At 40.7% G+C, this 27559-nt stretch overlaps 1 protein-coding gene across 1 annotated transcript in view; it reads left to right on the plus strand.

The window, feature by feature from the left end:
* LOC126281447 (sodium channel protein para) overlaps positions 1-27559 on the plus strand; it is a 1486858-nt gene that overhangs the window by 653799 nt on the left and 805500 nt on the right. Inside the window, exons 5-6 of the mRNA XM_049980418.1 lie at positions 4273-4585; positions 24846-24881. Coding sequence (XP_049836375.1) covers positions 4439-4585; positions 24846-24881 — 183 coding nt within the window. The 5' untranslated portion in view covers positions 4273-4438. The remainder of the gene's footprint in view (positions 1-4272; positions 4586-24845; positions 24882-27559) is intronic.

Genomic DNA, 27559 nt, shown 5'->3' on the forward strand with positions numbered 1-27559 from the left:
CACTCGATTGCCCTTTGATACTGTATTTTCTCTGGTGGATCGCATTTATCTGAAGAGCTTGTTTCAGTAATAACCATTCCTGAATGAGGCGTTCAGTAAATTGGGGGGTCGTCACTAAAATATGCATCCTCTTCTGACGTACTCTGAACTGTGCGTATTTCACGATGGAGTGTTGCCATTATCTCATAATCTTACAGTACTTCCTTACAATAATTTATTGTAAACTGAAATGGAAGATAACGTTTTGGCTTACACATATGACGTTCACGTGTACTTCTATGCAATTTTATTGCACAAACAGTGCAAGAAAAATTTCACACAGGCTCTAATATAGCACAGGGATGTTGATGCATGGTGGTACATACACTCCTGGAAATGGAAAAAAGAACACATTGACACCGGTGTGTCAGACCCACCATACTTGCTCCGGACACTGCGAGAGGGCTGTACAAGCAATGATCACACACACGGCACAGCGGACACACCAGGAACCGCGGTGTTGGCCGTCGAATGGCGCTAGCTGCACAGCATTTGTGCACCGCCGCCCTCAATGTCAGCCAGTTTGCCGTGGCATACGGAGCTCCATCGCAGTCTTTAACACTGGTAGCATGCCGCGACAGCGTGGACGTGAACCGTATGTGCAGTTGACGGACTTTGAGCGAAGGCATGCGGGAGGCCGGGTGGACGTAGCGCCGAATTGCTCAACACGTGGGGCGGGAGGTCTCCACAGTACATCGATGTTGTCGCCAGTGGTCGGCGGAAGGTGCACGTGCCCGTCGACCTGGGACAGGACCGCAGCGACGCACGGATGCACGCCAAGACCGTAGGATCCTACGCAGTGCCGTAGGGGACCGCACCGCCACTTCCCAGCAAATTAGGGACACTGTTGCTCCTGGGGTATCGGCGAGGACCATTCGCAACCGTCTCCATGAAGCTGGGCTACGGTCCCGCACACCGTTAGGCCGTCTTCCGCTCACGCCCCAACATCGTGCAGCCCGCCTCCAGTGGTGTCGCGACAGGCGTGAATGGAGGGACGAATGGAGACGTGACGTCTTCAGCGATGAGAGTCGCTTCTGCCTTGGTGCCAATGATGGTCGTATGCGTGTTTGGCGCCGTGCAGGTGAGCGCCACAATCAGGACTGCATACGACCGAGGCACACAGGGCCAACACCCGGCATCATGGTGTGGGGAGCGATCTCCTTCACTGGCCGTACACCTCTGGTGATCGTCGAGGGGACACTGAATAGTGCACAGTACATCCAAACCGTCATCGAACCCATCGTTCTACCATTCCTAGACCGGCAAGGGAACTTGCTGTTCCAACAGGACAATGCACGTCCGCATGTATCCCGTGCCACCCAACGTGCTCTAGAAGGTGTAAGTCAACTACCCTGGCCAGCAAGATCTCCGGATCTGTTCCTCATTGAGCATGTTTGGGACTGGATGAAGCGTCGTCTCACGCGGTCTGCACGTCCAGCACGAACGCTGGTCCAACTGAGGCGCCAGGTGGAAATGGCATGGCAAGCCGTTCCACAGGACTACATCCATCATCTCTACGATCGTCTCCATGGGAGAATAGAAGCCTGCATTGCTGCGAAAGGTGGAGATACACTGTACTAGTGCCGACATTCTGCATGCTCTGTGGCCTGCGTCTATGTGCCTGTGGTTCTGTCAGTGTTATCATGTGATGTATCTGACCCCAGGAATGTGTCAATAAAGTTTCCCCTTCCTGGGACAATGAATTCACGGTGTTCTTTTTTCAATTTCCAGGAGTGTATTTTGGACTCTTAAGTTATTCGTGAAGTAGACATCTTCTGTAGAATATACCTAAGAACCGGAAATTATACAGTGATTCTGAATGTACATGTCATTATCTTACCTGTAATAAAGAGCTGATTCAACAATAAAGGCAGAATTAAGAAGTACTTTACAACTTCTGAATGGTATAGAAATTTGTTGAGATAACTTACACAATCGGTAGATTTGTGATTTTGAACAAACAACGTCAAGATTCACATAAAAGTGTCAAGTGTCATTTTAGTTCGATTTGACAACAATATCTGTAGTGCGGCAAACATCCCACCAGTAATCAATTTCTTCCTACTCTCGCTGCAGCAAATTGGGCGTAATTTGTACAACGGCAGCGTAGATTCGATTTTTCAGGTCGGCTAAAATGTTTGGTAGGACAGGAACATTCCCACGTTCTTTAATGAAACCCAAGAGAAAGAAACAGAATCGCGTCAAGTCTGAGAAGCGAGATGGCCATGTGACTGGTCCTTCATCGCCAATCAACCGACCTAGGAAGCGATCATCAAGGAAATATCGAACTTTCATGAGGAAATGAGGTGAAGCATCGTCTTGCTGGTAGTATACCATCCCATTTCGGTCATCTTCATCGATCTGTGGAATTAAAGTTTTAAAGCATGTCCAGATCATCCAGATGCACAATACTAGTGAAAGTAGCCATTTTAACATTGCACTACTCTGGCGCTCCTAGCGGCGGAATAGGGTATTGATGCACTACGTGAATCAAACTTGAGATTGTTGGCCACGAAATGACACATCTACCGATTCTGCAAGTTATCTCAATAAATTTCTGAATCCTTCCGAAGTTGTAGAGTCTTTTTTTTTTGTCTCACCCTGCATATCTCGTAAAGACAGAAATTTCGCAAGGACAAAAACTAGCAACATTGTCCACACTGTTGGAAGTAACAACCGCCACAGACAGAACTACATGGAGAAACTCTATTTACTACTACTACTACTACTAATAATAATAATAATAATATTTATTCAACATCATATAATCATATACAATCCCTAGAAATAATACAGTTTTAAGACATCATACAGATTATTCTTCTGAATACATCAGTTTATAAATTACAAACTAAAGATTTGTTTGTATTAATAAATTTTACATTTTGATGGATTTTACATTTGGTAGTATACAATCACAATATTACAAATATTGCTTTTATCAACGTTATATTAGTTGTAGGTTACTTTAAACTATGATCTTGACATACTTATGAAGCACTTTTTGTACAGATATAATACTTTTCTATGGAATAAAAAGGGTTTTCAATTAGAATTCTTTTTAGCTGATCTTCTAATTTGTTGGTAGGAAGGGTTGTGAGCCTTTTTGGTAGGGCATTAGCTAGCTTCAGCCCAGCATGAAGTGCATTTTTTTCATATAAAGCTGTTCTGTGGCCATTTACATGGTATCTGAACTTTTGCCTTGTATATTACTAGTGCAGGTCACAGTTGAAATTTGGATTTATTGATTTCACTAGCAATATAACTTTCAATACGTATACACCTATAATGGTAAGCACACCTTATTTTGGGAACAGATTCCGACATGATTCTCGAGGTTTGGCACCACAAATAATTCTGATAACTTTTTTTGGTAGGATTAATAACGTGCTTAGGTTGGCTTGAGTTGTTGCACCCCATATTTCTACAGCATAGTTTAGGTTTGATGAGAATAGGGCATGATAAGCAGTTTTTAGTACACACATGTCCTTACAATATTTGCTACTCATATTCATAGCAAACACATTCTTCAACAGCTTACATGCTAAGGAATCAATATGCATGTCCCATTTGAGGCTTTCCTGGATTGTAATTTCCAAGAACTTTGTCCATTTTTCCTTTTTTACAATGTCATTTCCTATGGATAATTTCATGTCAAATACTATTTGTTTCCTTGTGTTAAATTCCATCATTGTAATCTTTGAAGCACTTACATTTAGATGCCTTTCATTAAAATATTTGACTATTTCATTAGTTACACTGTTGCACAGTACCCCCACACTCTCGTAGTCTTTGTGTTTACACACTATTGATGTATCATCCACATACAATATTTTTGTACAGTTAGGAGAACAATACTGTGTATCATTAACAGAAATCAAGTAAAGAAGGGGTCCCAAGACAGAACCTTGAGGCACTCCATATTTGATATCAGTTTCTGATTTCTCTTGGTCATAATGGGAACTACCACGTACTCTAGAGGGATCAGGAAAGATAGCTTCATGCTTGGTGAGTCAGGGCTTCACAAGTACTTGGTACGTTTTTGGAACCACCACGCATTTAAGCAAGGAGGAACGGTAGTTAACACGATGTTAGCGTGATGCCTGGGGCTGACTAATTTCTTGTCCAGTGTAGTGAGAATTCTAAGTCGTTGCTGCCTCTATGACTTTGATATGCCTCGTACAGAAGGCTGCAGCGGGCGGAGGCGTGACGGGCGCGCGCTGTGTGTTGCAGCGGCCGCCCGGACGCGCCGTGGCGCTGTTGCAGGCTGAGGGTGGACATGACAGAGACGGCCGGCCGCGCCCGCAGCCCGCCCCCGCCGGCCGCCGCCGCCGCCGCCCCACAGCCCGCCCGGGGCCGCCACTGCTGTTAGCCGCCCCCGCCAGCGCCACCTGGGACCATGTCCGAGGACCTAGAGTCCATATCAGAGGAAGAACGCAGCTTGTTCCGTCCGTTCACCCGCGAGTCGCTGGCCGCCATCGAGGCGCGTATCGCCGAGGAATATGCCAAGCAGAAGGAGCTCGAAAAGAAGAGAGCTGAGGGAGAAGTAAGTATCTACAAGGTACCGGACGGCCCTCTTCCGTCTCCTGCAGCCGGCGGAGCACCACGCACGGGAGACTCTCCGTACGTCATGCGCGATGCTGCTGCCTCTCGTAATATGTGTCTAATTTTTTCCTTATATCCAACTGAACCCATTTCTTACAGGGTGGTGAAGCTGAGCGAGGTGCTAAAACAACTAACACAGTATTTGAGTCGTCGTTGGCATCTACATCACAATAGACTAGCTTCCTTTTGTTCCATTACTAGCTTCTTACCCGCAGCTACACCTATGTACGCAAATGACACATGTTAAGAGAAAAAAGATAACGATGCACCACGAAGGAATGGGACGGAAATCGGTAGATGTGATGTACGTGTACAGACAAATAAGTGATTACAATTTTATAAAAACTGTATGATTTATTAAAGAGAAAGTGTTTCACAAACTGAGCAAGTCAATAACCCTTTGCTTTACCCCTGGCCCTTATACAAGTAATTATTCGGCTTGCCATTGATTGACAATATGGTTGGATGTCCTCCTCAGGGGTATGGTGGCCAATTCTGTCCAACTGGCCTGTTAGATCGTAGACCTCGAGCTGGTTGGAGGGCTCTGCCCATAATTCTCCAACTGTTCCCAACTGAGGAGAGATCTGGCGACCATGCTGGCCAAGGGATGGTTTGCCAAGCACGAAGATGAGCAGTAGAAACTATCGCTGTGTTGGATGGACATCATCTTGCTGAAATGTAAGACCAGGATGGCTTGCCATGAAGGGTGCCGTGGATGACAACAATACAGGTTCCTCTATAAAATCAAATGGCACCCTTCACCATCACTCTTGGTTGCAGGGCGTATGGCGGGCGACAGTCAGTTTAGTATCCCAGACCTGTGCAGGGTGCCTCCAAACATGTCTTTGACCTGCAGTCTCACGGACTGGAGTAGAATGACCAGCGAAGACGTTTCTGGAGACTTCCCAGACAGCGGTGGGATACTAGCCTGACTTTGGCCCGCCACACAACCCGACATCCACGAGCGATGGTCCAGGTTGCCAGTTCTTTGGTCGGCTCCCTTAGCACAGCGGTATGTCGACGATAGGCCTCGACCCGTTTTGTTGCCCTTCAGGGAAAGCCATCATAGGCTTTCATTTCAGCAAGATAATAATGATAATGATCGTATGGCATTGTTGGCCGAGAGGAACATTGCGGGGCAGTTCGGCTGCCGCATCACAAGTTCTTTTTAGTTGACGCCACTGCGGCGACTTGCGAGTCAATGACGATGATGAAGTGATGATGAATGTCATTACGAGACAGAGAAAATCCCCGACCCCGCCGGGAATCGAATCCTGGACCCCGTGCTCGGGAAGCGAGAACGCTACCGCGAGACCACGAGCTGCGGACATTTCAGCAAGATAATGCCCGCCAGCTCACTGTGAGTTTCTACTTCTTGTCTTCGTCTTTGCCAAACTCTACTTCTGCCAGAGAGGTCGCCAGATATCTCCCCAAACGAGCGCTATGGGCAGGTCCCTCCAACCAGCTTGGGATTTTGACGATCTAACGCTCCCTTTAGACAGAATCTGCCACGATATCGCTCAGTACAACACTATCAATTAATGCCAAGCCGAATAATTGCTTGCATAACTGCCAGAGGTGGACCAATACGTTATTGACTTTCTCAATTTATAAAGTTCTTTGTCTTGAATAAATCATTTATTTTTTTCTGTAATTGTAATCATTTGTTTGTCTGTACGTCTACATCACATCTACCGATTTCCGTCGCATTCGGACAATTCCTTAGTGCTCCATCATTTTCCCCCCTTAGAGTATATTTCAGTCAGGTAAGTGATTCTCCGCTGTTTTACACCATGCGACTCCAAAGAGAGTGTTAAATGTATCTGAGGTGTTCAACTATATGGTATGGTCTTTCATGCCAAACACTCTAACAAAATTATTGACTTGTTATAGTGCTCGTTCTTGTGAAACTGGTTGACGCACTGGACAACGCGTGTCAGACGCAGATTGCGCTTCATACTTTTAATGTGTTCAAAGTCATCTAAGTGCAGGAAATCAATACCAACAAGTCATTTTCTAACATTTCTGCATGTACTCCATCTCATTCCGCTGAGACTTCGTGGGTATAAAAGAGAAACCCGGTAGACAGACTTTCATACTTGTACATCTCAGCAGACGATTTAAACTGTTCAACGGTCCAATGTCCGCCAGGTGGGAAGTCTTAATTGTATCCTAGTAGCCATCTCAGCAGAAAATTATTCCAGACCGTTCAGGTAGCAAACAACGACAATATCCGCCTCCTATGCCCTGTATCACATTTGTAATAAACACAGGCATTAACCTCGGTTGGCTTCCATATTCACGATAATCATCAAACCTCCCCGAGCACATTTTGTGTGTTTACATCAATTAGAGTGTCAGTGGTTGGGAGAAGTTTAGTTATCCTTACGAAGTACGCTATCTTGTGCACTTGTGGTTACTCACACCGCTCCAAACGAACTCTTTTCTCCTGAAGTTCAGACAGTTTATAAGCGCTGGCGAACTTCCATTAAACGCGGAGAACATTATGTCGATAAGTGATACAGCTTTGTGCTTCCTTTTTTTAATTACAAGTTTCATCTGGCATTTTCTCGTATTTAGACATTTCACATTTTCGTTCATCCTCTTTCAATTTTACTGGTACATAATACGATGCTGGCAACATCTGATTCGATTATCGTCCAACAAATAACGTAGAACCTTCCAGATCCGAAACCTTAAACAAACCGTTCTCAAATATGCAATGCCTGCAGCGACTGTCTGATCTTATACCGTCAAAACCTGCCAATCTCTCCGTATTGTAAATCCGATCACATCCGTTAACAACACCCTAATGTAGCACCTGTAACTGATCACATCGGACCTACTTGTACAAGCGCAAGGTAAGAAACCCTCCAGTTAAAGGCCCACATAGAGATGGCCCCTCTATCGTAACAAGTCTCTACATCTCATCCTCACCACAGAGAACCCCTTTTGTGACAACTGTCCTTCAAAATATCCATTTTGCTGTGTGACCCTCTACTTGTCAATTCCACATACTCCTGAAACCACTCCCAGTTCCTTTTCCCCCACTTAGATATCCTTCTTCGATCCCAACCCCACCTTACCTCTTACAACAGCTCCGCTCACCTACCCCAGTTCCATTTTTGATTCCATTCTTCTCATCAGTGTACATCCACACCAACTAGATTTAATTACATTATTTATATGTTTTTCAACTGTTTGTGCCTGTTTTGAACGCATTGTATTTTAATATACTAAGCAGCTGAAGAGCAGGTACGTTGTTCCCTTTTGAGAGACTTAAATAACGACAAAGAAAAAAGACACCTATATTCGGAGAAGTATTATTCCAACTGATCTAAAGTACTGCGTTAGCTGGGGCAACTGGTATTCCGTCACCGAAGATCATAACTGACTTAATATTATCGTTTATTCCGTTATTGACACAATTACAAGAACAATTCGCAATGCAGCTTGTTTCAACTATGGAGCATTTCATCTTAAGGCTCCAGTCACGTATGTAGCACATAGTGACACCACTGATTCAAAACGCGTTATTACACTGTAAATAGTGCTTTATAAACACCTGGCGTCCCGATATGCGGCGTGCTCGGTTGGAATCTGAAGATAACTGCTCCATAACTGAAACCACCACATTGCGAAAAGTTCTTGAGATTTTGTCAATAACGACTTTGAAACGTGAGAGGCAGAGATTTCACATCCTTACGTTTTCGTACAATATTGCTTATATATAAACTTATTCCAACGATACAGAAAAATAAAAAGCACTTCCACTATTTAGTCCAGATCAAGGATTCAAATTGTTCAGTTCGTCATTTTCTTAACATGGTAAACAAAGGATAACAAGTCACTCAGTCCGTCGCATAGAAGTCCAAAGTCAAAAAGATACCGAATTCAGGAAGATAAATCTACACTCATGCTCATAAATTAAGGATAATGCTGATACATGGTGAAACAACGCTCTGGTGGGCGGTTTGCGGGTTTAAATCATCTTCGGGTATGACCATGCGGTGCATTTGACCTGCAGTCGTCTCACGGTGGCGCTAGCGCAGTCCACATACACAGAAGTGTGTTGGTGCATGTCAGAGGACAGTGCAGCGAGTAAGTGTGCATACGCTTTTAGACATGCTAATGGTGCATTCCACTGACCCCTGGTCACAGGAGAGCCCTGAAAGCCTGGTGCCAAGAACACAGTACATGGTCATTGGAACAGTGGTCCTAGGTTATATTCACGGACGAGTCCAGGTATAGTCTGAACAGTGATTCTCACCGGGTTTTCATATGGCGTGAACCAGAAACCAGGTACCAACCCCGTAATGTCCTTGAAAGGGACCTGTGTGGATGTTGTGTTTTGATGGTGTGGGGTGGGATTATGATTGGTGCACGCACACTCCTGCATGTCTTTGACAGAGGAACTGTAACAGGTAAGGTGTATCGGTACGTCATTTTGTACCAGTATGCCCGCCTTTGCAGGGGTGCAGTGGGTCCCAACTTCCTCCTGATAGATGATAACACACGGCGCCACCGAGCTGCCATCGTGGAGGAGTACCTTGAAACAGAAGATATCCGGCGAATGGAGTAGTCTGCCTGTTCTCCAGACCTAAACCCCATCGAGCACGTTCGGGATGCTCTCGGTCGAGGTATTGCGGTACGTCTTCAAACCACTACGACACTTCAGGAGCTCCGACAGGCACTGCTGCAAAAATGAGAGGCTATACCTCAGCAGCTGCTCGACCACCTGATCCAGAGTATGCCAACCGGTTGTGCGGCATGTGTACGTTTGCACGTTTGCATTGTGATCATATCCCATATTGATGTCGAGGTACATGCGCAGGAAACAGTGGCGTTTTGTAACACATGTATTTCGGGATGGTTTTCTCAACTTATCACCAATACCGTGGACTTACAGATCTGTGTCGTGTTCCCTTTGTGCCTATGCTATTAGCGCCAGTTTTGTGTAGTGCCAAGTTGTGCGGCACCACACTCTGCAATTATCCTTAATTTATGAGCACGAGTGTAGTTTTCTTCCCTTAGTACCAATGACACGGACCATGAAAGTCTCCTAAACTCCTCTGCTTTCTTGGACAGTCGTGAGCGGAGCCTAGGATAACATAATTCCCAGTTCTCACTACGTATCCTTACGTTACAAAGCTATAAGAATGTAACATGTATTGTTTACAGTTCGGAATGCTGACCAAGTTAATGTATGTAGCATTATTTTAACACATATTTCAATGCTCTTTTTACAGCTGGAGGCATCGTGGAACGTATGATGGCATCATTTTACCAGTGACATTTAAGGCTTTGATTAACCATTTCTCTCTGCTTGAGAATATGGGTAACACAGAAAGAGCTACTAAACTAAGGCAACATTTCTAACTTCATCTGCTCGTTTTTTAAGCTGAAGCAAAATTAATATCACTGTATGTGACTAGAGATACTCGTGGTAATAGATATGCACTACACTATTATTCGCAGCAACTGAAGAATCGTTATGTTTCCTTTCCTTCGCAAATCATGATATCTCAAAGGATATAGCGGTGAGTCGTGTAAGGCCGTAACGCCATTTTATTGTATTTCATAAACGTTTCAATAAATAGCAACGAAGCTTCTGGAAAATGATAGCACACAGAGGGGCACATAATTCTGTTGTTGTTCCGTTCCTTATATTTAAACATAAACACTAGCTACAAGCTCAGTAATACTTGAGGATACAGTGCATAACACAGACCTCTGTTTGGTTTCGGTTACGCAAAGAATGGACGCTGTGAAATATCGTAAATTAGTAAATAAAGCCCAAGTCCATCGAATTTGCCGCTGAGTTAGCCTCTCTTCTAACTATAATCAAACGTAGATCCCTCGAACAGATGGTGCTGTAATCGCCATACGTAATGCCTAGTATAAATAGTGATCCGAAGCCCAGAGCGATCAGTTCGACTATTGAAACGTGAAAGGAGGTTAGCATACTGAAGGAAGAGATTATAACCATGTACTCCATTGAAAAACGTGTTTTCTGGTGCTAGAGTACCACAGGTTAGAAGAGAGTCCTACAGCAACAAGGCGAAGTTTTCAAGCACGATTTAATGTTTCAAAAGGACCCGATGTGAAAACCATTCGTACGCTCTTCGCAAAATTTCAATGAACAGGCAGCGTAACTGATGATCTAGTGGGGCATGTTGGCCGCAAGCAAACCGCAGTTACGCCTGAAAATATCGCCACAGTTTCTGGAATTATTCAGAGAAATCCAATGTCATCCGTCCGTAGAATTGAATCTGAGACTGGTTTGAAGCGTTCCAGCACGCAGAAAATACTGAGAAAGAGCCTATACATGTTTCCATTCAAAATTCAAACGCACCAGGCCATACCCGTACGAGCTGTACAACAAAGGGTTGCCTTTGCTAATCAGATGCTCACAATGATTGATAGTGAAGGATTTGATGTTGGCTGCATCTGGTTTACAGATGAAGCACACTTCCACCTGAATGGATGCATGAACTGGAGATTTTGGGGTTCCGAAAAGCCATATTGGCGTGAAGCGAAACCCCCGTATTCTCTCTAAAGTTACTGAGTGGGCTGCAGTATGAAGCAGAGGCATTATTGGCCCTTTTTTCGTTCGAGAAACGGTCCCTGGTGCACGTTACGTTGCAATTTTGGAACAATTTGTCGCCACACAGCAAGCGTTAGAGGATCGACCAGGTGCTGAATGGTTTATGGAAGATGGAGCCCGACCACATCGGACCGAACAAGTGTTTCGCTTTCTTGAGGAATACTTCGGGAATCGACTCATAGCTTTGTAATATCCCAAATTTACTGGTGCAAGTATGGACTGGCCTCCATATTCGCCGGATTTGACTCCCTGTGACTTTTTTTTGTGGGGCACAGTGAAAGACATGGTCTACCCGAAGCATCCCGCCACGCTGGACGAGCTTGAATCGGCGATCTTTGTGGCATGTGAATCCATTTCGGTTGAGACACTACGAAATGTGATGGCGAATTTCATTCTTCGTTTGCGCCACCCCTGTAGTGACAATGGTGAACATTTTGAAAACATTGTGATGTGATTGTTTGCAAAGATTATTTTCATACGATAATTTCACTTATGTATTCTGATATGAGCTGTACAGCGTACAGCGCCATCTGTTAGCAGTTTTTGTAACTATTATTTCAAACTGCTGTATAAACTTCTTACAGCTTTCACAATCAACATACCGTTTACTGCATTCCTCTATCGATGTTTGTTTTCGAGATATTTGGTTTTGAAATCAGGGAGTCCTTTTCTGGACACCCTGTAAGTTTGGCGACTGTTGTATCGACAAAGATACCTTAAGCGAACTATCTACTATTTTTAACGCTATTCGTACGCTCTTCAAAGGACAAAGTGCAGCGACATAATTCTTACTAATGCTGGCGTAGAAAGTTTTCTGAAAAGTATCCGGGAAATGTGCTACAACTGAAAGGTGAGACTATAGAATCGGCTATTACGGTGTTTGATAGGACGGAACGCTGCAGTAAAGTAGTCTACCGGGTCCACGATGTGATTTCTCTTCATGTCTTTCTGTGGACAGCACTCATAGATGCAGACTACCATGGAAACAAAACCACATCATACGACACGTCTCGAAGAATCGCCCCAGAATACATCTAATGTCACCCTGATCCATCTCTGTTCATCTAATTCTCGACCGGCCAAAACAAATGTGCCTTGATGTCGATGGGAAGCAGTTTGAATACATACTTAAGTGATGTGCAAATCTATATTCTACTTAGAAATGTGCATATTTTGTGGATGACAGGTAGTCACCAACTCATTACCACTGAAATGTTGCGTTCACTGACTTGTGACTCCATTTGATTATAGCTTCGAGTAGCATTTGTAATTAAAATTGTCCAGTAACAGTTGTTTTACGTTTAAGAAACATTTGGGCATTTCTTGACACAGGAAAATCAAATAATATTTTCGGAAACTCAGAATTTAATGCAATAGTTCCTTTTTCCGTGAACAGGGCCGTTTTTGATCTTGAGAAGAATGGAAGAGCAACGTATTTATGTCAGGGGTGACAAGTAAGAAGTCACAGGACAGGTTCAAATCGAAAACTACGCGACGGAAATGCAGCTGCTTGTAGAAAAGTTCTTATGAACATCATGACATACACACATATGAAACAGTTTCCCCAAGCCCTTTCTGGTAGCTTACAAATATCGCAGCTTGTACTGTATCTGTGTCATATAAAGTATTGCCAAGAGGAAATACATTATATATGTGTAGTATAGGCCTAGCTTCTCGCTGAATAAAACGAGAACGTGCCATGAGAGCACCGCCTGAAGATGTTTGTTGTTGTTCTGGTCTTCAGTCCAGATGCATGCTACTCCATCCTGTGCAAGCTTCATCTCCCAGTACCTACTGCAACATACATTCTTCTGAATCTGTTTAGTGTGTTCATCTCTTGGTCTCCCTCTGCGATTTTTACCCTCCACGCTGCCCTCCAGTACTAAATTGGTGATCCATTGATGCCTCAGAATATGCCCTACCAACCGATCAATTCTTCTAGTCAAGTTGTGCCACAAATTTCTCTTCTCTCCAGTTCTGTTCAGTACCTCCTCATTTAGTTATGTGATCTACCCATCTAATCTTCAGCATTCTTCTGTAGCACCACATTTCGAAAGCTTCTATTCCCTTCTTGTATAAACTATTTAACACCCACGTTTCACTTCCATAAATGGCTACACTCCATACAAATACTTTCAGAAACGACTTCTTGACCCTTAAAACTATACCCGATGTGAAGTAATTTCTCTTCTTCAGAAACGCTTTCCTTGCCATTGCCAGTCTACATTTTATATCCTCTCTACTTCGACCATCATCAGTTATTTTGCTCCCCAAATAGGAAAATTCATTCACTACTTTAAGCGTCTCATTTCCTAATCTCATTCCATCAGCATCTCCCGATTTAATTCGGTTGCATTCTATTATCCTCGTTTTGCTTTTGTTGATGTTCATCTTATATCCTCCTTTCAAGACACTGTCCATTCCGTTCAGCAGCTCTTCCATGTCCTTTGCTCTGTCTGACAGAATTACAATGTCATCGGCGAACCTCAAAGTTTTTATTTCTTCTCCATGGATTTTAATTCCTACTCCGAATTTTTCTTTTGTTTCCTTTACTGCTTGCTCAAAATACCGATTGAATAACGTCGGCGATAGGCTACAACCCTGTCTCACTCCATTCCCAACCACTGCTTCCCTTTCATGCCCCTCGATTCTTATAACTGTCATCTGGTTTCTGTACAAATTGTAAATAGCCTTTCGCTCCCTGTATTTTACCAGGGCCACCTTCAGAATTTGAAAGAGAGTACTCCAGTCAACATTGTCAAAAGCTTTCTCTAAGCCTACATATGCTAGAAACGTAGGTTTGCCTTTCCTTAATGTATTTTCTGAGAAAAGTAGTAGGGTCAGTATTGCCTCACGTGTTTCAACATTTCTACGGAATCCAAACTGATCTTCCCCGAGGTCGGCTTCTACCAGTTTTTCCACTCGTCTGTAAAGAATTCGTGTTAGTATTTTGCAACCGTGGCTTATTAAACTGATAGTGCGGTAATTTTCACATCTCTCACCACCTGCTTTCTTTGGGATTGAAATTATTGCATTCTTCTTGAAGTCTGAGGGTATTTCACCTGTCTCATACATCTTGCTCACCAGAAGGTTGAGTTTTGTTAGGCCTGGCTCTCCCAAGGCTGTCAGTAGTTCTAATGGAATGTTATCTACTCCGGGGTCCTTGTTTCGACATAGGTCTTTCAGTGCTCTGTCAAACTCTTCACGCAGTATCGTATCTCCCATTTCATCTTCATCTACCTCCTCTTCCATTTCCATAATATTGTCTTCAAGAACATCGCCCCTGTATAGACCCTTTATATACTCCTACCACCTTTCTGCTTTCCCTTCTTTTCTTAGCACTGGGTTTCCATCTGAGCTCTTGGTATTCATACAAGTGGTTCTCTTTTCTCCAAAGGTCTCTTTAATTTTCCTGTAGGCAGTATCTATCTTATCTCTAGTGATATGCGCCTCTACATCCTTACTGTTGCCCTCCAGCCATCCCTGCTTAGCCATTTTGCACTTCTTCTCGAGCTCATTTTTGAGATGTTTGTATTCCTTTTGCTTGCTTCATTTACTGCATTATTGTATTTTCTCCTTTCATTAATTATATTCAATATCTCTTCTGTTACCCAAGGATTTCTATTAGCCCTCGTCTTTTTACCTACTTGATCCTCTGCTACCTTCACTATTTCATCTTTCAAAGCTACCCATTCTTCTTCTACTCTATTTCTTTCCCCCATTCTTGTCAATCCTTCCCTAATGCTCTCCCTGAAACTCTGTACAACCTCTGGTTCTTTCAGTTTATCCAGTTCTCATTTCCTCAAATTCCTACCTTTTTGCAGTTTCTTCAGTTTTAATCTACAGTTCATAACCAATAGATTGTGGTCAGAGTCCACATCTGCCCCTGGAAATGTCTTACAATTTAAAACCTGGTTCCTGAATCTCTGTCTTACCATTATATAATCTATCTGAGACCTTCTAGTATCTCCAGGCTTCTTCCTTGTATACAACCATCTTTCATGATTCTTGAACTAAGTGTTAGCTATGATTAAGTTATGCTCTGTGCAAAATTCTACCAGGCGGCTTCCTGATTCATTTCTTAGCCCCAATCCATATTTACCTACTACGTTTCCTTCTCGTCCTTTTCCTACTGTCGAATTCCAGTTACCCATAACCATTAAATTTTCGTCTCCCTTCACTATCTGAATAATTTCTTTTGTCTCGTCATACATTTCATCAATTTCTTCCTCGTCTGCAGAGCTAGTTGGCATATAAACTTGTACTATTGTAGTAGATGTGGGTTTCGTGTCTATCTTGGCCACAATAATGCGTTCACTATGCTGTTTGTAGTAGCTTACCCGCACTCCTATTTTCCTATTCATTATTAAACCTACTCCTTCATTACCCCTATTTGCTTTTGTGTTTATAACCCTGTATTCACCTGACCAGAAATCTTGTTCCTCCTGCCACCGAACTTCACTCATTCCCAGTATATCTTACTCTAACCTATCCATTTCCCTTTTTAAATTTGCTAACCTACCTGCCCCATTAAGGGATCTGACATTCCAGTTCTTAGAACGCGTTTTCTTTCTCTTGATAACAACGTCCTCCTGAGTAGTCCCATTCCGGAGGTCCGAATGGGGGACTATTTTACCTCCGTAATATTCTACCCAGAGGATGCCATCATCATTTAACCATACAGTGAAGCTGCATGCCCTCGGGAAAAATTACGGCTATAGTTCCCCCTTGCTTTCAGGCGTTCGCAGTACCAGCACAGCAAGGTCGTTTTGAGTAGTGTTACAAGGCCAGATCAGTCAATCATCCAGACTGTTGGCCCTGAAACTACTGAAAAGGCTGCTGCCCCTCTTCAGGAAACACACGTTTGTCTGGCCTCTCAAAAGATACCCCTCCGTTGTGGTTGCACCTACGGTACGGCTATCTGTATCGCTGAGGCACGCCAGTCTGCTCACCAAAGGCAAGGTCCATGGTTTATGGGAGGGGGGGGGGGGGGGGGGGAGGGGGAGATGGGCGGTATTTGCAGGACAGTAATTGACCAGTAAACCCCCATTTTTTTAAAGAAATGAACTTCCATGTATTAAACAGCTTCAAAAGCCTGATTATTTTACAAATAAGTTGATGTGTTCAATATTTGAAGCTAAGCGTGTAAGCGAGAAAAAGTTTATAAATGGGTTAAAGTCATGCTTGAAATTTGTTGGAAGCCGCTCATTATGAAACACTAGATGAATACAGTAACTGGCTTACGGTATCGTCAGTTGGTAATATACATTCTGGTCTCCCTTCTTTCAGTTTTAGCGTACTTCCCGGATACTTTTGTGAAAAGGTTCAACATCATCATTAACAAGCTTTATATCACTGTACTTGTCTTATCAAGAGGTTTCGAATACCATTAAAAAAGTTAATCGTTGGAATAAAAAAATACTTAGTACGCCAGTGCCTCGGTTGAGGTAAGTGTTGTAACGATTCCCTATGCAACAAAATTATGTGCCCATACACGTATTATCATTTACCGAAAAACTTGCTTCGTTACCATGACTCATTCAGGAAAGCTAAGGGGTGACGTCTTACGCTACTCACACTGTTAGACCGTCAGCACACGTAGTGACTGGAACGGAACGCAATGGCCAGGGGATCTACATCGGCGACTGATCGCCGAGTAGCTGGCAACGTAGTTCCGTCAAAGGGGAAACTCAGAAATGAGAAACTGCAATTGCTGTATGCGATCAGGGAGGAGAGGGAGTATTGTTTGTCCCTCCCGAACATCTTTCGGTTACACTCGGCATGTCGATCTTCGATTCACTTTTGGTTACACTCGGCATGTCGAGCTTCGATTCAAGCTCAGATCAAGATGTGGTTCTCTATTATTATTACACACGAGTAAGAAAACGAAGAAGATTCTGGATTCGTCTGTATTCCGTATCCAAAGAATTGCAAACTGCAGGCCGTGTGTTAACAACCAACCTGAAACAGATTCGATATGCATAGCTTTTTATAGAACAACTACACAGTGCTACAGGGATTTGGTGCTGTTGATTTACTCCGCCATAACACATCATTACTTTTTTTTTCGAAACCCGAATATTATGAGATGTATACACATGAAAATTTGGTGATGGTGTGTTTGAGCTCGTTAAATCACTAGTACTTTCACGATCGGAGAATTGTGGTTTTCACTCTTTGTTTCTACATGACACTGTAATTTTACAAAATGACAAAGAAGAAATATAAGAATAATATCGGTATGATTTACAATTTTCTGTTTATTTGCTTTCACTTACATAACTTACTGTTAATTTTATTTTATACAATAGATGTGCACTACACTACAAATGTAATATGAAATTCTTTTCCCACTTCACTCTCCGCTTTCACTATCAATCTCTCCTACAAAAGCCTGGGAGCTTGTAGTTGTATTTTTTTTTTTTTCAGCTTCTCGTACAAAGCTAATGTTAGCATACTGTACGTTCATTATCAGATTAAACTAATACACAGCTGTGTTCCAGGACACGATGCAACGCAGACCGCTTGGTAACACGGGTGCAGAGTCGCTGGAATACTGAATAGTAACAAGTTGCAAAAGATTAACTGAGAAGTCACTCTGCAGTCGCACTGTTTGCGGAGCCCCAGTATATAAGAGACATTCAAAAAGAAACCAGCCGGAGGCATAATTACAGAAACCATTACCTGTATATTAGAAGTATTTACCCTGGCTGAGTGAGACATTTGTCCCACTGTGAGACAAGGCGGTGAATGGCTCTCTCATACAATTCCCGGGGCTGCGATGTTAATCAATTCCGCACGTACGGCTGGACCTTGTGTCACAGTGGGACAAATGTCTGAACAGCCAGGGTAAATACTTCTAACATACAGGCCCGTTTCTTTTTGAACGCCCTTTATAGAATAAGCTTGCGGAGTCCTATTTGACTTCTCAGGAAGTCATCCGCTGCCGAACCTTCACCAACACAGGTTGACGAGCTGCTGTTGAGTCGCTCCGTGTGCGGCTGGCCACGTGCTTCGTAACAGCTTAGCAACGAAGTAGAGCAACTGGAATATCACCATCTCCTTGGCTGACCAAAATCTCGAAACTTACCAAATACTGCCCTACTTTATTAAGAATTTCAAGAACAATGCACAATTATATTGACCTGTTAGGAGCCTGTTAAAGATACTTCAGAGGTGATACTTACCGTACATATGTACTTTTGAAATTATTTCCAAATCCGACTGTCATATTTTTAAACTATATGTTCACAGGAAACAGATGTCATTAACTACTGTATTAAGTTTCTGTCAAATATACCCGTACGGTAAGTTGTGCGAAGTTGGAACTTGGAATATTCACACCTTTTTCCTTTGGGCGACGGTGGTGCCTTCTCTCTTCGCGTTTTATTCTTTGCTTGCTACAATGTAGACGAAAACGAAGCAACAATGTATTTTTAACAATTCGTAGGGTTGTTGTTTTCACATGATTGACGTAGGATTTTGTAATTTAGTGAGGTATTTGCAATCAGATATTAATCTGTGTGGTTATTGCTTTTGTCTAATGTATATTCGTTCACTGAGTCAATAACAATAACAATATTTGGTGCACGTGTTGCACATCTTCTTACTGTATCTTGTATTTAGGATTGAAAAAGTTTTCTTTAAACAGAACCTGATCCGCCTCAAGTACGATGTAGGCCTACTATAGTTTTCGTTTTATACCATTCGTTTTATAAAGAAAGTTTTTTTCAAGTTCGGTACTAATTGAAAGGGCGGCGATATTGTAACTTATGATGTGCCCCAAACCATCGTATTTATTGTAGTTGTTGTGAGCATCATAAAGAAGGAAGAAGCAATTAAAAAATATTTAGAGAAATATAAATCATTTCATCGGTTTTAAAAATATTGTATACACTTTTTTTTTTTTTTTACTGAGTAGAAGAGTAATGTAGACTGTTCACACGTACCATCACTTAACAGAGGTCACATTAAAGATGACAAGGAGTTACTGAAAAAATGAAGTAAGGTCCCTTCCGTTTAATTTTTTGTGTATTTTTAATTGATATATTTCTCTTCCCATCTTGCATGTAGTAGGCCTATCTTGTAACTGTCTATGACATGCTACCTTCCGTTATGTCTTGCTCTGTAATTAAGCATATCCTATATATCAGACAATGCAATAATCCCTCATTTGTGCTGATTTGTATATCGTTTAACTTTATTTTCCTGCTTCATCCCACTGATAGTGAATCTTGATGATTATGTAAATAACCCTTAATTAATTATTGTCTTTATTTCATTTATTCCTTTTTCTTTTCATTTGTCTTCTCCACCAGGAAACGGGTTTTAAATTATGGTGGGCGAATTCCTGTGATCGCTGAGTGTTTTCATTTAATTTTTTGACAGTGGTGCATTTTTTATTTATGTTTAATTGGGGTATAATTAAACCTTAGAAAACTATTATCGTAGATTACCCACTTATACCGCATAGTAATTGACCTGTATGGATGAAAGTTATATGCCTGTCTTTAATAACAGCAAAAAGATGAGCCACTCCTGCAGCGACATCAGCATTTGTGTGATAGTACAGAGGAGTCTTGGAGATGAACAGTACTTCTCGGGTTGCAATAGAATGAATGGGATAGTATAACAGGTTCAAGTGTGATCATACAGAATAAAGATTGTGGTGATATGTTGATACATAGCATAGACCAATGTTTGTATTTGTTGTTGACAACTTTTACTTGATAACTAATACAAGCACATTATGATTACATATGAATTGTGCATTTGATTGATTCAGCCATTGTAGTTTCGGTCTGATTATTGTAGCCAATATTAACTCCATACTTACCACACATTATCTTTATAAATTAACCTAAAGGAGATATCTCTGGAGAGTATTAGTGCATATTATGTGCTTACATCATATGTCATCTGTGAAAAATGCAAGTGGGCCCCACTCTGAAACTCTTACTGGTAAAGTATTAAAAAAAGGTAACAGTAAACAGCAATAGCAAATAATAAAGTGAATCTTTCTTCTGGACCTAAGCAAATAGTGACAAAATATAGATCAACTCTGGTATGTAAGAGCTGAAATTCATATTTCAAACAGGCATTACCAGCTTGCCTCCTGATTTATTGTGGACGTTAATCTCAAGTGGTAAGTTTTGTGAATGGGGTCATTCCACGTCAATATTAGAAAGTGTCCCCACTTGACCATCTCCAAATCTAACGAAATTTCGTGTGTGGGTTCTACATGGTCTTTGATGGTTCCAAATTTCAGACCAGTATCTGGAGTGGTTGAATTCTTTGAGGATTTTAAAGAGAGGCAACTCAACTCCCCATCATGTACGAAGGTGCAAAAGTGCCAACTTTGCTAGGCTTTTTTAAAAGTTCTAGCAAACATTTGGTCATTTGATTAATATATATAGACAACTTATTATGCTGAATCACACATGGCAAAAATTAGGGATTTAGCCTTACCTAAATACAGATACAAGCCTCTGAAGTGGCTAAAAAATTCGTCATGATATTCTGAGAGCCATGGTTTGACCGACCACTGCTACTTTTTGTATGAGCCAGTCACAAAAAATTTCAGATGGCTATTCCTACATATGACGTCCACATATCAATCAAATCTAATTAGCACTGGATGCCCAGATGAAAAGGTATGCATCTGCAAAGTTGGCCAAAATTTTCCACTTGCAAATTTTAGGGTACTTTTTTTTTTTTTGGGGGGGGGGGGGGGGGGGGCAATACCTCAACTGTGTCTTCTTCAATTCCATTTTTTCTTGCCACGGTAGTATAGAGCATCCTTTAAGCTTTCAAAGCTATATTGTTTAATCTCTGGATCTCGCATACTGATGGGTAAGAATACCCATCAAAATCAGGGAAAATGGATTACTGATAAATACAAAAATGAATACAATTTGAAGTTTTAAATCAAAAAATGTGTAATTGTAGTTACTTCTACCAGTATAAGATTTTCCTGTTGTTTAGGGAAAGTATCTATGCAAATAAGAAGGTTTATCATGCGGCATCTGCAACAAGAGAAAATCAATTAATTATATTCAGCACAGAGTAAGCAGAGTTTCCAATGATGCCACAGTATTCATAGTTGACACCTTCAAAGCAGATGAAGGAATTTCAGCAGTCTCAATTCCAAGTATACAACCAGGACAGTATGTTACTTGTGATGGCAATTTTTGGTGGATTGGAAACGTGTGAAGTTTCACATGAACAACAAGACATCCTCATCAGTTTTATGCACCCACATGGTCATGCCCATTCCTTCCACTGGCTGTCTGCTAAAGATACGTGCTGGATTCCTGAGCAACATATCGTCATGAGTTTAGAAGCCCCATCATCATCATCACCAAGAAACTGTCATTGACAAAATTGTAAAAGAGCTTAACCAAAAACGGGACTGACTCTTCAGTGTTTTTGTTCTGCAAATTTGCTGTGTTTTGTACTATACTTGTTTTTTTGTAATGTGTTAAATTAATATTTGAAAGTGACTTATACACTCAAATAAAAATAATTAATTATGGAATACAAAGATTCCATGACTTACCAAGCGGAAAAGTGCTGATAGATAGGCACAATAAAAAAAACACAAACACACACACAAAATTTCGAGCTTTCGCAACCCACGGTTGCTTCGTCAGGAAAGAGGGAAGGAGAGGGAAAGATGAAAGGATGTGGGTTTTAAGGGAGAGGGTAAGGAGTCATTCCAATCCCAGGAGCGGAAAGACTTACCTTGTTGTGGTCTTCAGTCCTGAGACTGATTTGATGTAGCTCTCCATGCTACTCTATCCTGTGCAAGCTTCTTCATCTCCCAGTACCTACTGCAACCTACATCCTTCTGAATCTGCTCAGTGTAGTGATCTCTTGGTCTCCCTCTACGATTTTTACCCTCCACGCTGCCCTCCAATACGAAATTGGTGATCTCTTGATGCCTCAGAACATGTCCTACCAACCGATCCCTTCTTCTGGTCAAGTTGTGCCACAAAATTCTCTTCTTCCCAATCCGATTCAATACTTCCTCATTGTTATGTGATCTACCCATCTAATCTTCAGCATTCTTCTGTAGCACCACATTTCGAAAGCTGCTATTCTCTTCTTGTCCAAACTATTTATCGCCCATGATTCACTTCCATACATGGCTACACTCCATACAAATACTTTCAGAAATGACTTCCTGACACTTAAATCTATACTCGATGTTAACAAATTTCTCTTCTTCAGAAACGCTTGCCTTCCCATTGCCAGTCTACATTTTATATCCTCAGTTATTTTGCTCCCCAAATAGCACAACTCCCTTACTACTTTAAGTGTCTCACTTCCTAATCTAATTCCCTCAGCATCACCCGACTTAATTTGACTACATTCCATTATCTTCGTTTTGCTTTTGTTGATGATCATCTTATATCCTCCTTTCAAGACATTATCCTTTCCGTTCAACTTCTCTTCCATGTCCTTTGCTGTCTCTGACAGAATTATGATGTCATCGGCGAACCTCAAAGTTTTTATTTCTTCTCCATGGACTTAGGGGGAAAAAAGGATAGGTATACCCTCCCACACACACACATATCCATCCACACATATACAGACACTCCTTACCCTCTCCCTTAAAACCCACATCCTTTCATCTTTCCCTCACCTTCCCTCTTTCCTGACGAAGCAACCGTGGGTTTCGAAAGCTTGAAACTTTGTGTGTGTGTTTGTGTGTTTTTTTATTGTGCCTATCTACCGGCGCTTTCCCGCTTGGTAAGTCATGGAATCTTTGTTTTTAATATATTTTTCCCATGTGGAATGTTTCTTTCTATTTTATTTATATAATTAATTATGGAACTTAATGAGCAAAATATTTGACTTTTAAATCTTCTTGAAGTGCTAAAACAATAACTTTTTAAACATATGCTTACTCGTCAGACTGAAAGCTCCAGAAATTAAACAATATTTCTTTGAAAGTTAAGGCATGCCTTTTCCAGCTGTAGAAAAGAAAAGAGGATTAAAGAAGACATAGTTAAGATATTACCCCTCAAAAATATCATAAAATTTGCAAGTAGAAAAGTTTGGCCAACTTTGCAGATGCATATCTTTTCATCTGGGCATCCAGTGTTAATTAAATTTGGTCGATATATAGACATCAGAGATATAAATAACGCTGTAAAGTTTTAGTGTGATTGGTTCACATGAAAAGTAGCAGTGGTCGGTCAAACCATGGCTCTTAGAATAGTGTGATGAATTTTTTGGCCACTTTAGAGGCTTGTATGTATTTTAGGTAAGGCTAAATCCCTAATTTTAGCCATGGTGTAATTGAGCATAAAAAGTTGTCTGTGTATATCAAAGCAAATGACTAGATGTTTGCTAGAACTTTTAAAAGAAGCCTAGCAAAGTTAGCACATTTGCACCTTTGTACATAATGGGGAGGTGAGTAGCCTCTCTTTAAAATCCCCTAAGAATTCAACCACTGAAGATACTGGACTGAAGTTTGGTATGTAGCCACCAAACACCGTATAGAACCTCCATGCCAAATTTCATTAGATTTGGAGATGGTTAAGTGGGGACCCCTGGTCCCCTTGATGTGGAATGACCCTATGACTATTATGTATGTTTGATGACACAGTGTAGTCAGAATTCCAATAGTTTTCTTGTTTATTCTATGTTATTTGTCTCTGGTGTCAGCCGTGTTATAATTTTTCTTTTTTACTGTAATGAAGACCGCATTGGTTGTGTAAATTCTAGTTACATCTTTGTTTTATTTTACTGGGGATCATTTCTCTTCATCCCAGTTTCTGTAGTTTGTAAGTATTGGCTTTTTATGTATGCTGATAGAGAACAGCTCAGTAACAGTAATTATTTACTTTACCCTTTGATGTTTAGATTTGATCAAACTATTTGTGAATGAAGTTTAACACTTTGTTAGGAAAATGTTTTCAATATTACTAATCAATATTTCATTTTGGAGATGGGAGCCATGAATGAGGACAGTGGAAAGAAGGAAGTAAATATACAAAAACACGTAAATGTCAAAAGGTGTGTTGTGGAAAATTCTAAAAATGCACCACAGCAAAATTAGTTCTTCACATGCCGATGTATAGAAGTACACTCGCTGTGTGTTGTTCTGTGTTAACTCTCAGTTTTTTTGTGTTTTTTTTATGAAAACACAGAAGGTAACAATTGCATGATACACTGCCATAGTACAATGGAGAAATGAACTGGAAAACTATAATGCATCCAATTCTTCTACCCTGTAAAGTTGTATGTATGTAGAATTTCTGACATTTCTTATGCCCCACTCTCCTTCTTTGTGTATCTGTATAACTCATTCTTTGTCTTATTGAATGACTGTCTGACAGCTGTAGTTAATGTTGTAAATTGTTGTATTTTACCTTTCTGCCTTGACTTTTCTGTTGTTGTCAATGTTGCTAGTATTATGTAAGTTGTTTCTCAAGTGTTTTGTTTTTATTGGTGTTGTTATATTAACTGCAGTGTGCTGACTGTTTGTTATACCTGTTATTTTGTACCTCTCACTCTCTCTCTCTTTTTTGTACAAAATAAATGTGTGTTGTCAGATTGTGAGACCTTCCAATTCTCATTATTGCAGGGGGATTTTGGACGGAGGAAAAAGAAAAAAGAAGTAAGATTTTGTTAAAGTAAAACCCCACTACTTGTCATGTGCAAACAAGTGAAATAATATTAGCTGTTCACCTGCTTGTTGCATAATGGCTTAATGCTTAGCTTTTTGTCTGTAATAGATGACACTGTTTAACAAAAAATAATCAGTTCACATCATAATGTATGTTATTTAAACTGTTTAGCTATTTTTCAAAACAGAAAAGTGTCTTTGGATAATCTCCAAATTGGCGCCTTTTGTTTTGTTGGTGTGTGCAATATGGAGTGGGGCTCATCTTTTATAATAGGGAAACCACACATTATATAACTACAATCTGTGGCTGCAAATCCTGTAAATGCAGTAATTTGTTTTCCAGTCTATGTATGAGTGTCATCTGTTATAATTGCCTCATTAGCTTTTTCCTTGATTACAAAGCCAATCAACTAATGTCTGACTTGTGCTTGATACTTAAATGCATGCCTAGTTCTGTTGTGTTTTGTAAATACTTGGCTTCTTTAACTTGCTTTCCTGTGTCACAAATCTAACTGTTTTAACTGCATTGCAACTTTTTATTCACAGTTCACTGTCAAAATTGTCACATTCCATTTCCAGTTCATATATTGGCAGTTTACACTAGTTTATGGTCACCGTGTTGTGAAAAAATGTGAGCATTGGCCACCCACACACTTCTTGTTTTTTAGAATATTTGCTAGCTCACTTGAACATGCTGTTATCTTGTACTTTTACGCATCGTAAATCCATTCATACATGTCACACTATTCATGCAAAGGACGCAGAATCTTTATTGAATAAGTTAAGCTAGTGAAATCACAAGTATTGCCACAGATTATGAATTTGTTCTGTTACCAGTACTAAAAAACTTACAGTGACTAGCAAATTATCTTTTACATTTGTAACAATTGCAAAAAATATATCTTTCTTCAAATATGCATCTGACTAGAGATTTGTTAAAACATGTGAACATTTTTTTAGTGATTTCATTTGTTTTGTACATATAAGACTTCATACAGTGTGTTCATTGGAAATCTTCAGGTATATTTGGTAAGATATACAAGCCACCATAGGTATTTTTAGTGAATCGTCAAAGCATATCCCAGTTTTCACTTGACACTTATGATTGAATATTTTGTTTTATATGAGCTGTTACTTTCTGTTTATCTACATTTGCTTCATTTCTCTGGTATCCTAATATTGCAGTGTTACAAGTTTCAACAAATTTAGGAATCAGTGTACCATATTCATCCAAAAACTTTGATGGCTGACATTAGCAGATAACCAACTGTCTGTTTTCTGGAATCCAAAGCTCTTCCTTTCCAAGGAGTAAAGGGAAATAGGAGAAAATCAATGAAATTTGACTCCTAAGCCATTACATTTTTATGTGTATAACTGCTTTATGACTATTGACTTACTCCCTTTTTAATTTGCATGACAGTTATCATCGGACTAGAAGTACAATGTTGTGTGTCACCTCCTGTATAGTTGTATATTACTTGCAGTAAAATGCGAACCATTGAAGAATTTGGTGATCCTGCCATCATATATCTTCAACAGTCTGTAGAGTTCTTTGTTTCCGTGTTATTCTGTGTTACTGTGAGTAAATATATAGTAGGGAAATGAGATCAGCATTTCTGTACTTTATGAAGATGGGAGTGAATTTTGGACTGATCATTGTGTTTAGCTTGTTAATGTACCAGTCCATTTTGAGTAACTGAGGGTATAATGTAACAAAAATATTTGGGGCTGTATTCATCCTTGTTTTACTTTGGAAACAGAAAAAGTGAAAGTGAAGAAAGCAAACAGGCTGTTTAAATTATATATAAACATTTCCAGAGATCACTTACAAAATGTTCTGTTTTCCATACAATGCTTCTTGTTTAAAATGAGTGTTGCTTAACCTGTCCTGTTCAGTGTTTCTCTAATCTAGTGTTTCATAGTCCAATTAAAATTGTAAAGTGATATAGATAGGGCTATCCTTAAAAGATATGTCTGGAAGAGTGCTGTTACGAATTTACACGTATACAAACCAAAGTTTGTGTTTGATAAGTGAGAGAGGGAAAATGAATAGGAGTAGTAACATGTTGGACACGAGCAAAAAAATGTAGGCTTATCTGAAAATGTTGCCAGGACACAAATCAGTCTAGTGCAGTAGCCTAGTTTTAAATGTATTCACCAATAGCGTACTTATCTCTGAACATTGGAAAAGTGCAGAAGGAAAGTTACCGTTCAACTTGGTGGACAAAATCATTAGAGATGGAGAACAAACTTATATTTCAAGAGGAAGCTGAAGGAAATTGGCCGTGTCCTATCCAAAGGAACTGCTCTTGCATTTCTCGTAAGTGGTTTTCGGAAATTGCAAACAACCTGAATCAGAATAGCCAGATTGGGAATTGAACCCTTTCCTCCTAAATGCCAGTCCAGAGTGTTAACTGTTTCCTCACTTTCTTTTATACATTAGAATTGTAATGTTAGTGTGCTGTAATTTTAGCAAGATCAGTGGAAAATAAAGTATTAAAAAATGAAGATATGCAAAATATAAGTAATGTAAGAGGGAGAAATATAAAAATAGATTAAAGATGAGAATGTAAATAGGCAGAGCACGTATTCATTGAGAGTCAAATCAGCAGTGACTGCTTTCAGTGCTATAAATATGTATGTTTATCCTCTTGCAATCTTGATTCATT

Source organism: Schistocerca gregaria, chromosome 7 (assembly GCF_023897955.1).
Source record: "Schistocerca gregaria isolate iqSchGreg1 chromosome 7, iqSchGreg1.2, whole genome shotgun sequence".
Lineage (NCBI taxonomy): Eukaryota > Metazoa > Arthropoda > Insecta > Orthoptera > Acrididae > Schistocerca > Schistocerca gregaria.